This window comes from Crocuta crocuta, unplaced genomic scaffold (genome assembly GCF_008692635.1).
Source record: "Crocuta crocuta isolate KB4526 unplaced genomic scaffold, BGI_CrCroc_1.0 scaffold48, whole genome shotgun sequence".
Classification (NCBI taxonomy): domain Eukaryota; kingdom Metazoa; phylum Chordata; class Mammalia; order Carnivora; family Hyaenidae; genus Crocuta; species Crocuta crocuta.
Window position 1 is genome coordinate 5,781,115 of NW_027533089.1, and position 15,590 is coordinate 5,796,704.

The following is a 15,590-nucleotide window of genomic DNA, read 5'->3' on the forward strand; positions in this document are numbered from 1 at the left end:
TTCTTAAAAGCTGCATTCTCACTGGACACATGTTGAATCCTGAACTTACCCCAAAATAATTAGTCATTCTTAATTTTTCTCCTCTGTTTATCATTTACTTTTCTTCATTTCATTCTTTCTCTTAGGAGGAATCTGTCTGAACCTGGTGTCCTTATTTCTCATCATTGTCCTACCTTTATCTGACTAACGTTCTGAGATTTTCTCAGTCACTCAGATTCAGACTCTCAGATCTTCTGATCCCTCTTTCTCAATTGCTCTGTTTAGTTCAGAAGTTCTGTGTATTTTAACATCTGACCCTTTTTTTTCTATCACCAAAACCAACACCCAGATCAGCCTTGCTCACTCTTCACTCTGACTTGTGATAATTATTTGTCAACACTTTTCATCAGTTGTTTATTTTTTCCCTTCTCTGACTCAAGCTATTCATTTCTGCTTGATCTTAAAAGGATGATCTGATAGGGGCACATGGGTGGCTAGTTGGTTAACCATCCAACTTCAGTTCAGGTCATGATCTCATAGTTCATGGGTTTGAGCTCCGTGTTGGGATCTGTGTTGACAGCTTGGAGCCTGCTTCAGATTCTGTGTGTGTGTCTCTCTCACTCTGTCCCTCCTCTGCTCAAGCTGTTTTCTCTCTCAAAATAAATAAACAAACATCTAAAAAATTAATAATAATTAAAACAAGGATGAGCTGATAAAGCAACTCCCTGCTCCTAAACCTTTGGTGACCTCATTCATTTATTCACCCAGCCTTGTTGTCTTATTGTGTGCCAAGCACCATGCTGAGTGTTGCAGGTAAAATGATGAATGATACAGAGCAGTCCCAGCTCCCATAGAGATTATAGTCTATCAGGAGAGAAAAAAATTAACCCAGCGTTATAGACAGGCTTGTTGTCTCCATGGTTTTCATGGTTTCTGATCCCAACTTACTTTCGGTTTCTCTCGATGTTGAAAGCATTCATCTGACTTTTACAGCATATATTTGTTTTGTTTTGTTCTGTTTTCTAGACATATTTAAGAGAGCTGAGTGTGGTGAGAGCATAGTGACTTTTAGTGGACTCTTCCACTAGACTCTGCAACTTTAGTCTTGGCACAAAGTCTTTGTGGCTCAATCTCAGTCTTTAAATGTTAATAATAATAAAAAAAAATAATGACATGTATTGAATGCTTAATTTGGGCCAGCAAAATCTAGTGGTTAAAACCACAGATTCTTAGTCAAACTGCCTGGGTCTGAGTCTAACTATGTAACTTGTACATCTCAGCTTCTCAGCATCTTCTGTAAAATGGGGTAAATAGAGTTGGGAACAATTAAGTGAATGAAGTAAAAACCATTTAAACAGTACCTAGCACATCATGAGAGTTATATAAGTTTTAGCAATTTCCATTATTACTTTTCTAAGTATTACTATTATCCATGTTAAACCAATAAAGAAACTAAATAACATGCCCGAGGCCACACAGTAAGTGGTAGAGTCAGATTCTAATGCGGATATTCTGGCTTCAGAGCAGGTAGTAGTAGCTACTACTCTATATAGCCTCTATTATAGGGCTACACTAAGACTATAGTCAAATAATCAGCATTTAACAAAGTTTAAAGCTATAGTGCATTGTGAATATGTAAGGTATTATTATCCATGCTATAATAAGATATGACTGAAGAAAACACTAATTTATTTCTTTTCCATCTCTTGAAACTTTAAGCTATAGCAGAATTTATATTAATAAACATTTCTATGTCATTGCGTAATATACACAACCCTCTCACGTGCACAAATTTATGTAAGTCTTACTTTCTGAGGTTGGCAAAGTCCACATTGTTCTCTCCATTTGAAAACTGAGAATGTGCAGGACCAGAGAAGTTAAGTAACTTACATAAGAATTCAGACGTAGTAAACAGTCTCTAACACAAGTCCAAAGCCAAGAATCTCATCCTTTGCCTCACCATAATACTCTGCTGGGTTTTTTTAATAATTTGTCTTTCAGTGGATCAAAAACTCATTTTGATAATATAGTTTACCATTATAAACATATATATGTAAATATCAATGTACCCTTGTGTACAAAAGCATAACCATTCTTTCCTTCTTTTCTTCTTAAAGATTGTGATTGCTAGCATCATGTGCAGTTACAGCAAAAATGACTGGATGGAACTCTCCAAAATGGCTGAGGTAATGATTTCTTTAGTATATATTTATTTTATTTCTCCTCTTCCATTTTTATTAGTTTTAAATAAAGAGCTGCCATGAAAAATAACACAGTAGAAGTAAAATTGAATGGAAAATGGTAACTTAAAACATTTCTATTATAATTTGTTTACCCTGTGTTTTCATTAAAATGATGGAAATATAAATTTAAAAGGAATCTATTCTATAAAAGTGGTCCCTTGGATTTCACACACTACCTAAAAACCCTTTATTCTTTGAATCCATATACTCTTTATTTGCATATTAAGCAAACTGTATATTATGATGGATTCCATGATAAAATTTAATTCTACCTTTGAGAGTGTAACAGGATCTTACCTTGCCTTTAGGCAAACTAGTTTGACAGCAAGAAGAAATTTTGAATATAAAACTCTTGAATATTTAAAATATAAAAGGTTCATTTAATACTATTCTAGTTTGAAAACAGACGTGCATAAAATGGTAGGACAGAATGCTCCTGAATGGAACAGTAGTCAGCACGTTTTCTATAATATAAATTGAATCTTGCACAAATGCAAACAACTAACCATGTGCCTCAAATTTGTATTTCAAATAGAAAAATACATACTTAAAATTGTATACTTATGTTCATCATGCTGTCATGAAAACAAATCTAGACAGCTTCAGCTGGGATTTCTTGAAAATCTCTCAGAAATATAGAAGACTAAATCTAACTGTGCTTATATACTAATGACTCTACATTATAAAATATTATAAAGCCTTCTATCATGTTTGAAAATTGTACATTTTATTTGGATATCTTAAACCTGCGAGGGAAAAATTACTTCTGGGACTTAAGGGGGTGAAATTAAACATGATCAGTAATTGGCTTCGTGATCTTTAGTGCTGGGTCCACTTTATACGTGTATTTACCTAATTGACCATGAAATCTTCCACAGAACCTGTGCTTGGCATGAGCTTTGCCAATTTTAAGCTGACTATGATGAATGGCTTTATCACGCTGCTTGCTTCTCTGCCTTTCTGTAGAATAAAGTACTTTAAAATAAATATTTTCTTCAGTAATAAGCATTAACTTGTAAATATGCAAATTTTACTTTTAAAAAGTCAAAAGACTTTCTCTTAGTAACATACCAACCAAGTTAAAGATATTTTTCATATTCTCTAATTGCAGTTTTATTTAATATCATTTTCTAAATACTCATAGCAAAAAAAAGAAGAAGAAGAGCAAAAACAAAGCACAAGAAGGAAGGATAAAACGAAGGGAAAAAAAATTTTAAAGGATAAAGTTATGCTTTCCTTTCAGTCAAACCAGTCTGTAGAATCTCCTCACAGATAAACCATCTACATACATATCAAGAAGGTCCAATCTACAGATGCTGTCAATTTTTTGAAAAAAATCTTTTCTGCAATCTTAAAATATGGACCATCCCAGAGCATATGACAGGAAGGCACTGTCCCCTGGAGGGAACATCCCCCTGAAGGGCTGCGTTAGGCAGCATGATGCATCATAGCTCATATGATAGGTACCCAATAATGCTTTATAGAGTCAGTTTTGTCTTTATGAATGCATGCTTCAATAGAGATTAAAATAGATTTTTTTTTTTTACAGTGGAAGAGCCCACATTTCAAACAACCCAACAACAGCAAAAACAAAACAAACAAACAAACAAGAAAAAAACCCATCCAAGCCAAACTTACTGTACTGCTTACAATGTACATTTCTTTAGGGGTGGTGATAATGGGTGGTAAGAAATCAGAGATACCACACCAGCTGTTCTAGCACGAGTTTTAAGTTCAGCAAATGACTTAATGTGATGATGAATATACTTTAAATTCATGAAGTTCCTCTCCTTATAGTAGATTAATTTTTGAATTACGCAATAGGGAACTGAGGAAGTCTGTTATGAGCTCTTTACTGTTATATCTGAAAACAGAAATGACACATGTGTAACAGCAGGACAGATCAAGTTGTACAAGAACATGAAAAAGTAAAGACTGAGAAACTGTATCAGAATGAAAATTTGCACAAGGAAGGACCATTTATTATTTGTTTCACAAGAGACTACCGAGTTTTTTTATTCTATATTTTTTAAGTTTATTTATTTATTTTAAGAGAGAGAGACAGAGAGAGCAAGTGGTGGAGGGATAGAGAGAGGGAGAAACAGAATCCGAAGCAGGCTCTGTGCTGTCAGTGCAAAGCCTGATGGCCGGGCTTTAGCTCACAAACTGTGAGATCATGACCTGAGCTGAGATCAAGAGTAGGATGCTTAACCAACTGAGCTACCCAGATGCCCCAGTATTTTACTATTCTAAATAAATACTTAAGACCATGTGAGTGGTTAAAAAAATATATATACCTAGGTATATTCTTAAAATATGCTGAATTCAACTAACTGGTATTTTTAAAAGTTAATGCATATCTAGTATATCATCTTTACCATGTACATATTTTTTATTTTATTTTTAATGTTTATTTATTTTTGACAGAGAGAAAGAATGGGGGAGGCTCAGAGAGACAGGGAGACATAGAACCTGAAACAGCCTCCAGGCTCTGAGCTGTCAGCACAGAACCAATATAGGGCTCGAACTTATGAACCGCAAGGTCATGACCTGAGCTGAAGTCGACCACTTAACCAACTGAGCCACCCAGGCGCCTCTACCACGTACATATTTTTTAAATATATTCTTTTAATTTCATTTATTTATTTTGAGAGAGAGAGAAAGTGAGCACGTGTGTGTAGGGAAGGTAGAGAGAGGGAAAGAAAGAATCCCAAGCAGGCTCTATGCTGTCCGTGCAGAACCCCATGCAGGGTTTGATCACTCAAACCGTGAGGTCATGGCCTGAGCCAAAGTCAAGAGTCAGACACTTAACTGACTGAACCATCCATGTGCTCCTAACATGTGCATATTTTTTAGAAAGCTTTGTTTTTTCCTGGAAATAGAACCATACGGAACCAACCTTCCTTTTCACTCTAACCCAAGAATGCACATGCTTTTATTGTTGTCTTTTACACATTCTTCAACCTGGTTTGAATTTGCTGTTTTGGTGCAATTTATTGTTGCACCATAAAAAGGAAGCAGCCTCTAGAAAAGTTTTCACAGCTTGGTGTCAAATTAGTAGCATTGTTAGGGTCTGCTCAAGTTTTCTGTATCTGATCATAGGCTTTCCTACCTTTCTGGGACATGGATAACCTATTCCAGTTCCATGCAAAGGAAGATCTGTGGAATACCTACTATGTACAAAGTCTCTTGCCAACCCAAACAAAGGTGAATAAGATATAGCCTCCGTGGTACTAGAAAGACACCGCAGTGAGAAAGATCAGAAAGACACCAAACTGAACCATACTGAAAGCTGACAATATCAGGTCTTAAACAGATCCTGAACTGATTTTGATAGATCTTGAATCCATTTCTTTCTTAATGTGTATTAGCTTAGAAAACAGAGCCTGTGTCAAGGTTAACATGAAGATGCTTTAGTGAAGGATACAATCCCAGAGCAGGAAGGGTGGGGGAAAGGGGACATGAGAAAGGAAGAAGGGAAAGCAGATCCTGTGTGGTGCATTCCAGAGCTGGCTCCTGCTTCACAGGGAAATGGGGCTAATTGCTTTGTCATGTGGGCTGGAAAGTGCTCTGTGAAGTCATCCTGCCTCACAACAGTTTAGAGGAGAAGAAGGGTGAGAGATGTACCTACTAGTTCCTTTCTGTCCACTCTCTCTCACTGGTCAAATTTCACACCCAGGGCTCTGCCTTCCTCTGCACTCCTGGGTTGTGTAACGTGCCCCTTTAGGGCAGCTGCTAACAAGGAAGCCAAATCCCACACCATGTTGTGAGACGTTTCTTGTTTCTTGTTTGATGTGTCTTCTGAGATGTTCTGAGATCTAAACCCAGAACTGAAGGAAAAAGACAGAACCTTTTGGTCAGGTGCAGCACGGGCACTCCTGGGACTGTGTTTGATGGGTCCATTGGTGGCTCTGGCAAAGCCCAGCTCCTATGCTGAGGGAGCTGTGAGAGCTGGCAGTGGTAGGAGTTGTGAGAACAGCAGCAGGGACTGAGGTTCCCTTCTCAAGCTAGTGGCAAAGGCTTGAGTGGCAAGTAAAGCCATCAGATCTGAGGCAGCAAGTAAGTTGAGTATGGCTCCATATACATTGCTGCCACCCTAATCCAAGTTTATGAGACAACTCCACTCCCCTTCTTGACCTTAGGCCATCCACTGTCTTTCTTAAGATGCAAAATCCTTACCTTAACTTATAAGTCCTACATAGTCTGACCCCTGCCTGCTTCCCCAGGGTCATCCTCAGTTTGGTGTCCACATCCCAGCACCCAGTGGCCTCCTTTTACTCCTCTGACATACTCTTAACTGAGAACCTTTGCTGTTCCCTTGGCCTGGAACATTCTCTCTTACTCATACAATGTTCTTTTGTTCTCCATTCTGAGTCCTCTGACTGGTAGGTTAAACCCTCTGTCTTACTCCTTCTAAGATCTTGTCTTCAGAAGCCAATTTACCATAAAACCAATGAAACATAAGCTTCAGGGCTCTTACTTGCTCAAGTTCACCTCCAAGTCCCTATACCTAGTTTTGTATTTGTAATTTTTTCTTATTTTTTTTTTCTTAAAGAAGTTTTCCTGATTTGTTTACGCCTCAGGCTCCCCAAAATCTAGGTGTACTCTGGCTGTGTTTTTCCTTTGTGGCATTTAATACAGTGGTAATCAACCATGGTGTCATTCCCTCTTTAACCTCTGTCCTGCTTATTGCAAAGCAAACTCCTGGGCGTGGAAACTCCTGGCTGGTTCACCACTTAATCCCCAATCCCAAGCACAGGGCTTTGGCCATCTGTGGCTATCCCTCAAATATTTATTGACGTAAAACTGGTACAGAGCTCACGTACTGGCATGTGACAAACAAAGAGCAAGCAATTACAGAATAAATGGGAAGAGTGGCACTTTATTTGGCACCAATCAACTTGAGGTGATTAAGATACAAAGTAGAAAGTTTTAAGTCAGGGACCTGATGAAGGAATACCAAAGTTCTCACCACGATTGGCAGGATGTCACCTACCAAGAAAGGCCCAGGGAAAAGGCTCAAGTGTCATGACCAGGTGATCACGCTATTCCTAGCAGGGAATCCAAACAAACTACTGAAAAGCCAGGTTCTTATCATTTTTTAACCTGAACTTGGGCTAGCAGTGTGTAATGAAATTAAATAGATGTTAGAGTTAGGAGATCTCAAATAGGCTCAGGCAGAAAGCAGAGGTAAACTATAGAAATATGTAGGAGCAGGTGGATGTAAGTCCCTAAAGAGTGACCGTTAGCACACAGAATGCAGTCAGAAAAGGTAGACACCAGCTTGCAGACAAGAGATAGTCACTGACTTAGTGTCCAGTAAGGCCCAAGCCAGTTCAGTGTTCACTTGTACAAATGCACTTCAGAGTAATTTAGGATCCTGGAGAACTTGTACCTCCAGTTTTGAATAGATGAGACTAGATCACAGTCTCATCTATTCAATGATTCGACTCTCTATTGCTATATAAAAAGTCAACACTGGGCATTTGGAGCCCTGGGTTGGGCTCTGTGCTGACAGCTCAGAGCCAGGAGTCAGCTTCAGATTCTGTGTCTACCTCTCTCTACCTCTCCCCTGCTCTCTCTCTCTCTCTCTCTGTGTTTCTCAAAAACAAATAAACAGTAAAAAACATTTTAGAATCTTTTTTTTTCTTTTCTTCCTCCTCTTCACAAAGTGTAAGTAGTTGTTTAAATCATTTTACAAGTCAAGACTGGAGATGGGCAAGTTGGAGATTCTAATTGGATGCCTGGAGGATGGATGGATGGACGCGTGCATGGATGGATAGTCAGAGAAACAGATAGATAGACAGTAGTTGCTTACACTTGCATAATATTTACTATAGTCCAGGCACTGTTCTAAGTCATTCATTTTTATCAAATTGATTTATATTTTCCAAAAGCAACCCATGAGTTACTTCCATTGTTTTTCACCTTTAGCAGATGAGGAAACTGAAGCAAAAGATAGTTAAATAATATGCCAAGACCACACAGGTACTATGTGAGATTCAAACCCATGAAATCTGCCTCCAGAGTTTAGGCTATTAACATATATATTCTACTTCATATAAATAAATGGATAAGCAGATAATGTATGAAATTAGGAACAGCAAATTTTCTATGTCATGGCCTTCACTAGATTACTTTATTGTGTAATCATTTAGGTTAGGTAGAATAAACTCTGGGCTAAATGAATAAACTAAAAAGCTTGTAACTAACAGGAGTCAGAATGCATGCCCAGTTTCAGTTAATTTAACATTTCATGCTAATTCAGCAATTAAGGCTTTTTGAATGCATATAGTTGCTTGGAAATGGAATTAACTGCCTTTTAAGGGGGTGTACATCCTCTGTGACAAGAATATTCAAGCAGCGGCTAAATGAATGTTCTCTGACTCTTGGTGTCACCTTGAGCAGGATTATCTCAGTTTTGAGATAATCAAAGACCTTTTCAGATGTGTTTGGTGTGTTGATGTTTTTATGTGTGTGTGATACTGGGGAAGTCTTTATTAATTAGTCACTGGAAAGCCTTTCAATTGGATAGGTGGTTTTACAAGGTTTTAATTTTTAATTTTACTTTAATTTTAAAGTTTAGAAACTTTAAGGATTTTAAATGTTATATCTTCTTAACACACTGTATCAACTCCAGCCTTGGAATTAATGATTTCTTGTCTGGACTCAAAACACTTGGTTTCAAGACCATACTCTCATTTACAAGATGAGAGATATTAATCAAGTCACTTGAACTCTTTGTAAACTCTGCTTTATCATTTGTAAAATTATGATATATCTCATGACAAAGAGCCTAGTAAAGTATCTGGCATATTGCAAGTAAGCACTCAGTGAATATTGAGTTATTATTAGCTACGTTATTATTGTCTAATTGTAACCTTAGCTCGCACTTAACAGTTCAGGAAATAAATATAATATAAATATATACAAATATCACCTAAAGTTTATCTAATGCACAATGTTGTTGAACTGATTTGTTATTCATTGCTGCATTTCAGCTAAATAAAGAAGTCTAAAGGAAATATTTGAAATAACTAAGACTAAGAAAAATGCAGTACTATATATAATTGTAACGTACAATCTTTTAATTTAGCTGGTAATTCCTACATGACATAGTTTCGAGATAAGTCCTATTATCTACAGTTAATACTTGAGTAGATGAAGGCAAAAAGATTCACTGACTTCCTATAGTATCCCCAATTCCTTAGCAATCCTAGGATTAGAACTCAGAATTCAGGCTGTGCTTTGTTCACAAAGCCAACCCAGCAAGAAAAAAAAAATAGCATGATTCATGGTGATTTTCAGATAATATGAAACATTTTAAAACTGAATTAGGGAATCAGAAGCCATAATGAAACTGTATTAGAAAACAAGCCAGGTGATCAAATGAACTTTCACAAATGTGTGAAAGAAAGAGCAGACTCACTCATGAATAAAGATGGTTAAGAAAGTTGACCAAGAAATAGCTAACTAGAATTCTTCATTTTGTTGAGGTCCTACTTACAATTTATAAAGCAGAAAAAAATAGGCTAAAATCTTGAAAGATTAAGAAGAAAAGCGAGCCCTTGAAGAAATAGCTAGGTCTGTGATAAACTTAGAAACTAATGAACTCTATTTTTAAAGCCTTTACATGATGTGATAGACATAGTATAATGTTATGGAAACTGACTCAAGCTTCTAGTTGACCTTATTTACAGAGAAATTGTGGTGTTGGAGAAATTCTAGAAGTTAGGTAAAATAATATACAAATTTGAATCATTTTGTTTATCTCACCCCTCAAATTACCATATTAAATTATTTAAAAAAGTGTTTTGATTGTTCTTAGAATTTTTCACAGAAGATTTCTCAAGAATTCTGATTCTTCAAATTGTCTAAGATCACTAAGAGTGAACTATTATGTTCGTTTTCACAGAACCCATTTTGTATACTCATGAATTAATGAATTAAATTGGAATCTTATTTAATTATTAAAGACAAAGCTATCTGTACTTCATGTTTTTTATCATGGACTTATTTTCAATACAATACAATTGATTTTCAGTTAAAAACATTTAAAATTTTACTTGTAGGTATTCCAGGTAGTCTACTGCATTTTTCTTTGCACTGCTACTTCCAGGACCGAGTATCCAGAGTTAGTAGGATTTATTTCTATAAAAATAGAAGCCATGTAGGGAAGAATAAATGTGACGTCAAACAGACCTGAGTTAAAATCTCTGCTGTGTCACTTAATACACCAGGCTTGTTATTAAGTCCCCTGTGTTTCACTTTCCTTGTCTGTGAATTTGGTGTCCTGCTAATCCACGGATTATGAGAATTAGAGACACCAAATATAAAGCACATAGAGCAGTGAGTGTCCTCTTATAAGGACTTAAAAAGTATTTGCTGTTGCTATTATTGCTGTTGTTACAGAAACTAATTCAAGAGTCAGATTACACCTCACAAGATAGCTATAATGCAGAAAAGAGAAGAGTTTAAATTTGACAAATGTGACCTATGTTGAGTTATGAATGGTGAAAGCACGTTGGGCCACAAATAAAGCTTTGCCTTTTCTTTCATTTTCCTTCCCTGTTGTAAAGGCTTCTGGAGCAGATGCCCTGGAGTTAAATTTATCGTGTCCACATGGCATGGGAGAAAGAGGAATGGGCCTGGCCTGCGGGCAGGTAAGGACCTCAACAGCTGCCGTCATGTATTTCTGTGTGACAGAACAGGCCCCAGCATGGGTAGTAACTATACCTTACGCAAGAAGATGTGTGGATCAGATAGCTGGCTTGAGACTTCCAGGTCTGCATTGTTTAAATATTTAGTGCTTAAAAAGTGGAAAATGAGGGAAACTGAAATTACAGCAACTGTTTAGTTTTATTGAGGAAAATATCACATTATGTGCTTGACAGGAAGCAATATCATAACAAATAGTTTTTAAAAGCACTGAAGCAGAATTAGCTGATTTCAGATGCAGTGTTCTTTATTCATTCCTGATGCTGATCCAGTTTCCCTGGAGCAATATACTGTACAAAATGCATTGTTCGTAGTGATTTTGTAGTAAATGGGGCACAGCACAAATTGCATTGTACATTTTTTAGCATATGATCATTATTCCCTAACTGTGTTTTGGGAGTTGCAGAAAGACTTTGATGCTATTTTTATTTTGGGATACAATAAATGGAACCTTCATGCTAAAATACTTTCAAAAACCTAATGAATAAAATGTGGAAATATATGTTAATATGTAGAAAATACCACATCTTTATGTAACTAGATACAGTGTCGTATGTTAAGAAGCAAGGTAAAAGCTTAATGCTAAAAAGGTGAGTGTTTTGCATCTAATTTAGCCTTTAAGCCCAGAGGGAAATGGTGTGAATTAAATAATATGAAATGTTGTCATTTATGACAATTTTTTTCATCCCAGAAAGTTTACATTTGTCTTTATATCTGGCACAGGACCTTGTACATGATAGGTGCTCAATTCTTTTTTTTTTTTTCCCGAGTTCTTGGATTATTTGAATTAAACTTAGAAGCTGGAGGCCCTTAATTTACAGGAGCAAAAATTTCTGCTTATTCAAATGAACTTAGGTTGCTATTTTCATATTAGCATTCAGGGAGGATTTTAAAGTACCTTGTAAATATTTAATTAACATTTAGAATAGATTTGTGACTTAGGAAGAAACCATTCTCTTGCAGCAGCAGGAGAAGAGGGCCTAGTCAAATGTTTTTCAAGAATATCCTCTGTTCCATTCACAACAGGTCGCCCAGAAGATCTGTCAGTGTGGTGACAGAACCAAACCTCAGAATTAGTAGAGGAAAAATATCATTATATTAAATCATGACTTCTATGAGGCAATGATTGGGTGACAGTTAGCGTGTCAAGATGTCTAACTTGGTTGAAATGAGGGAGACTTTTAGAAAGGACTGGGGGAACAGGGCCTGAGGTAGTCAGGGTTCTCTAGCTCTTCCACAGTTTCTGAATGTTTTTTAGTTACATGGATAAGAACAACTGTGGAAAATTTAAATCTATTGACTAATGTGTTAAAGGAGGGTGCATTTTAATATATATTTCTTGCTACAGAAATGACAATTATCTTGAAAATGTTGCCCACCCTTAATTTTTAAAGTGGGCTTTTTGCTCTATGAACACATCTGAATGTACCCGGTTAAGTGTCTTAGGTGTATCCTCTCCAGTGAGTTATTTAGACACATAAACTTTTGCACAGCCTTTGACTGAATGAGGATGCCAAACGCTAAAATTTTGTAGAGTTAGTATTAAGATTTCTAAAACTCTTGGAAAACATGTTTCAAAAACCATGATACCTTAGGCTGAAGGAGACTTGGGGACATTGCCATTTCACTTGTTAATTATAATCTCTAAAACTAAACCAGGTCTTCCTATTAGCCACGTTTAGAAACTTTCTTTTGAATTATATTCTTTTTTAATCATATAATTTAAAAAATACAAGTAATTTAATTGTTTTTGACCCAACATATTCTAAATGATTACTCTGCCTCAGGACACATGAATGTTTGATATTTTAAATGGACGGAAGGAAGAATATTAGTGCATTTAAAAAAAACTTTACTGTGACTTTTTAGGGTAGGCACAAGCTTGTCTAGGGCTTATTCATCTTTTCCCTTACTGCCTCTTTATTTCTTGCTCTACCTCTTGTTCCTATTGCCTCTTCGTTTCTCTTTGAGATTCCTAGTCTTAAACACTTTTAAGTTGGTAGAATGGGAAATTTGTACTCCGTGTTGGGGAACTGAGAAGCCATTCTAATTCCTCTTCCTCATCGTAGCGTGATCCTGCGTTCCATGTTTTGGAAGCTCTGTGTGCATTTTTAGAGCGTGATAAGTGTTTGCTTCATGAATGAAACAACCCGACATTAGTTCCATGCCTAGAGTATTTATCTATTGGAAAGACTCTATTACACTTTTTCCACTTCTGGTGTCTCCAGAAATCGTCATAATTTTAGCCCCTTAAGAAGAGACAGAGTATCAATATAGTACATTTTCTTCTCTAAACATATTTTTCTTCCATTATCTCATATATTTTCTCACAAATATGTAATAAGTGAAAAATAGTGTCTTTGTAGCTAAGTGATTTTATATTAACTACATATGTATATATTTAAACCCATATATTTCAACTCTTTATAAATGTTCCTGTAAGTGACTAAGTATTCCAAAATTCTTGAACAGAGAAGGCTATAACCTCTACTCCACAACAGACAGAAATCATAATTATTTATGGAATCTGTAGATATAAAGAAGCTGACCTTGGGAATTTGAACTGTATATTTCCTGAGAAGTGAAACTTCGTGTAAAATCCTAAGCATTTAACATAACACTTGCTAAGGGTTTAAAGGCAGTCTCATTCTTTATTCTTTCCATCAACAACCTATATTACCTTGATCAAGCCACTCACTCCTCTGAAACATCACTTTCCATCTCTAAACTATGGGGACTGAACTAGATGATCTCCAAGTGCCTTCCAGCTTTACTATTCTGTGAATGCTAACATTATAGGTTGCAGGTGAATATGTTATTTTTAAACTACCCATAAAAGCATTAATGAAACAAAAAACAACTAAAGAAATAAATGAACACATATTATATTGTTCTTTTTAAAAACACTTAACATTTTCCCCAGCCTGCATAAAAGTCACTGTGTTACACATGTGATTCTTAATTATTTTTACATTGATCAGTGCTGCTCAGTTTTTGGTATACTTTCCTGTATTTGATGAATGACTGTCTAAGTAACCATTGCTTTAAAAATCTCTGGGTTAATAATACTTTGTAGTTTGTACTTGGTTGTGGCTAAAATAGAACCCTTGGTCTTGGTCTTCTGTATGTCAGCCTTCACTCTTCTATCACATTTTGCCATTTTAGTAAATGGAACCCCCCAATAACACTGATGCTCAAGCAGAAGTGAAAATGCACTCCAGCCTTGGTTGTATATACTCCAAAGTGTCAGAGTTACATTACAACATGAAAAAATATTTTTAGTTTCCTTCTTCTCCTCACCATAACCCTCTGAATAGGTTGAGTTTTTATCCCACTGTCCAAGAATAACAAGAGTAAAATAAAAACAAAAACAAAACAACAATGAAAAACTGAGGCCCCCATGCTTACCAGGTCACAAATCTGGTTAGTGATTGCCAAGGACTGAGTTTTAATTAGCATGTGAGCCTGAATATAAGTAAGTAGTCAAGAACAATTCCTAGTAAATTGGTATTCCAGTGTCAGCATTAAAAATAACTATTAACTGAAAGTTCAGTGTAGGACTAAGTTATCTCTAAAGTCTTTGTAGTTCTAAATTCCCATTACTCTAAATATATGAAAACACAAGCAAACCTCAATCTACTGTTGAGATGTTACATCTCCCAGGAATAAGGGAGCCTCCCTGGTGTCTTAACATTCAGACTTAAAGCTGTCTACGTGCAGTCTGGGTAAACTAATTTCCTGTGCCGGCATATTACTTTATAAACACAATGAAACTGCACTAAATTCTATAAAATTCTGATAAAATAGCACCTAGTTGAGGTCTTCACCTTTTCCCAAATACAAAGTGTTTTTATGGCATTGAGTGAATACCCCTCTTTTATCTTTGAATACATTACATTGAGTATTTTTAATTCCATCCTACATAACTCCAGTTCAGACCAAAGCTGAAGAAATGTGTTTCTGTTGTTTATTTTGTTTCTGAAATTGTTACCAACATTTGAAAAAGGGGTGGATTTGAGAGAAACATCCTATTTCTTACTTCTCTCAGAGTAAGATATGGCCACAAATGGCCTGCATGGCCATGCAGCAATGAGTAACTAGACCTTAATTGCCCTTTCTTAACACTGTATGTGGTTCATGTAAATAGAAGCAAACATTTGACCAAGGATAAGTGTTCATTCTCAAACATGGATTTGATCAGTATATGCTTCTCCAATTCAGCCTTTAAATATCAAAACCAACCCTTCCCAAGAATTTTGCTTATCTTCTGTGTTCTGATGTTGAACAGTCTCTAAGCTGCCTTCTTTAGCCAGTGGTACCTTTAATCCTTAGGCCCTCCATCAACTACCAGAAGATAAAAACAGTTAATGGGGGTTGTGGATGGAAGGTATGGGATAAGATGCCTTACTTTCCTACATTCCTATTTTATCTTCCACAAGGCAAAAAGGAAAGCAAGAGGCAGCATGCTTTACAGAACGTCTCAGTACTAGTTATACAGACCTCTTGAAATGATTTTTTCCTGCCATCAGAAAACACTAATTTTTAAAGCTTTTTCTTAGTTTATTTTTCACATAAGCCATTTACTTCTTTGCCTTGTTTGTGTCAATGATAGGATACAGTAAAGAACAGACTTCTAGTACTGAGAGGAAC

The 15,590-nt window shown here is 36.2% G+C and overlaps 1 protein-coding gene across 1 annotated transcript in view; it reads left to right on the forward strand.

Annotated features, from left to right (window-relative positions):
- Positions 1–15,590, forward strand: part of DPYD (dihydropyrimidine dehydrogenase) — an 805,636-nt gene that overhangs the window by 532,584 nt on the left and 257,462 nt on the right. The window contains exons 15-16 of the mRNA XM_077746119.1: positions 2,097–2,165; positions 10,802–10,885. Coding sequence (XP_077602245.1) covers positions 2,097–2,165; positions 10,802–10,885 — 153 coding nt within the window. The remainder of the gene's footprint in view (positions 1–2,096; positions 2,166–10,801; positions 10,886–15,590) is intronic.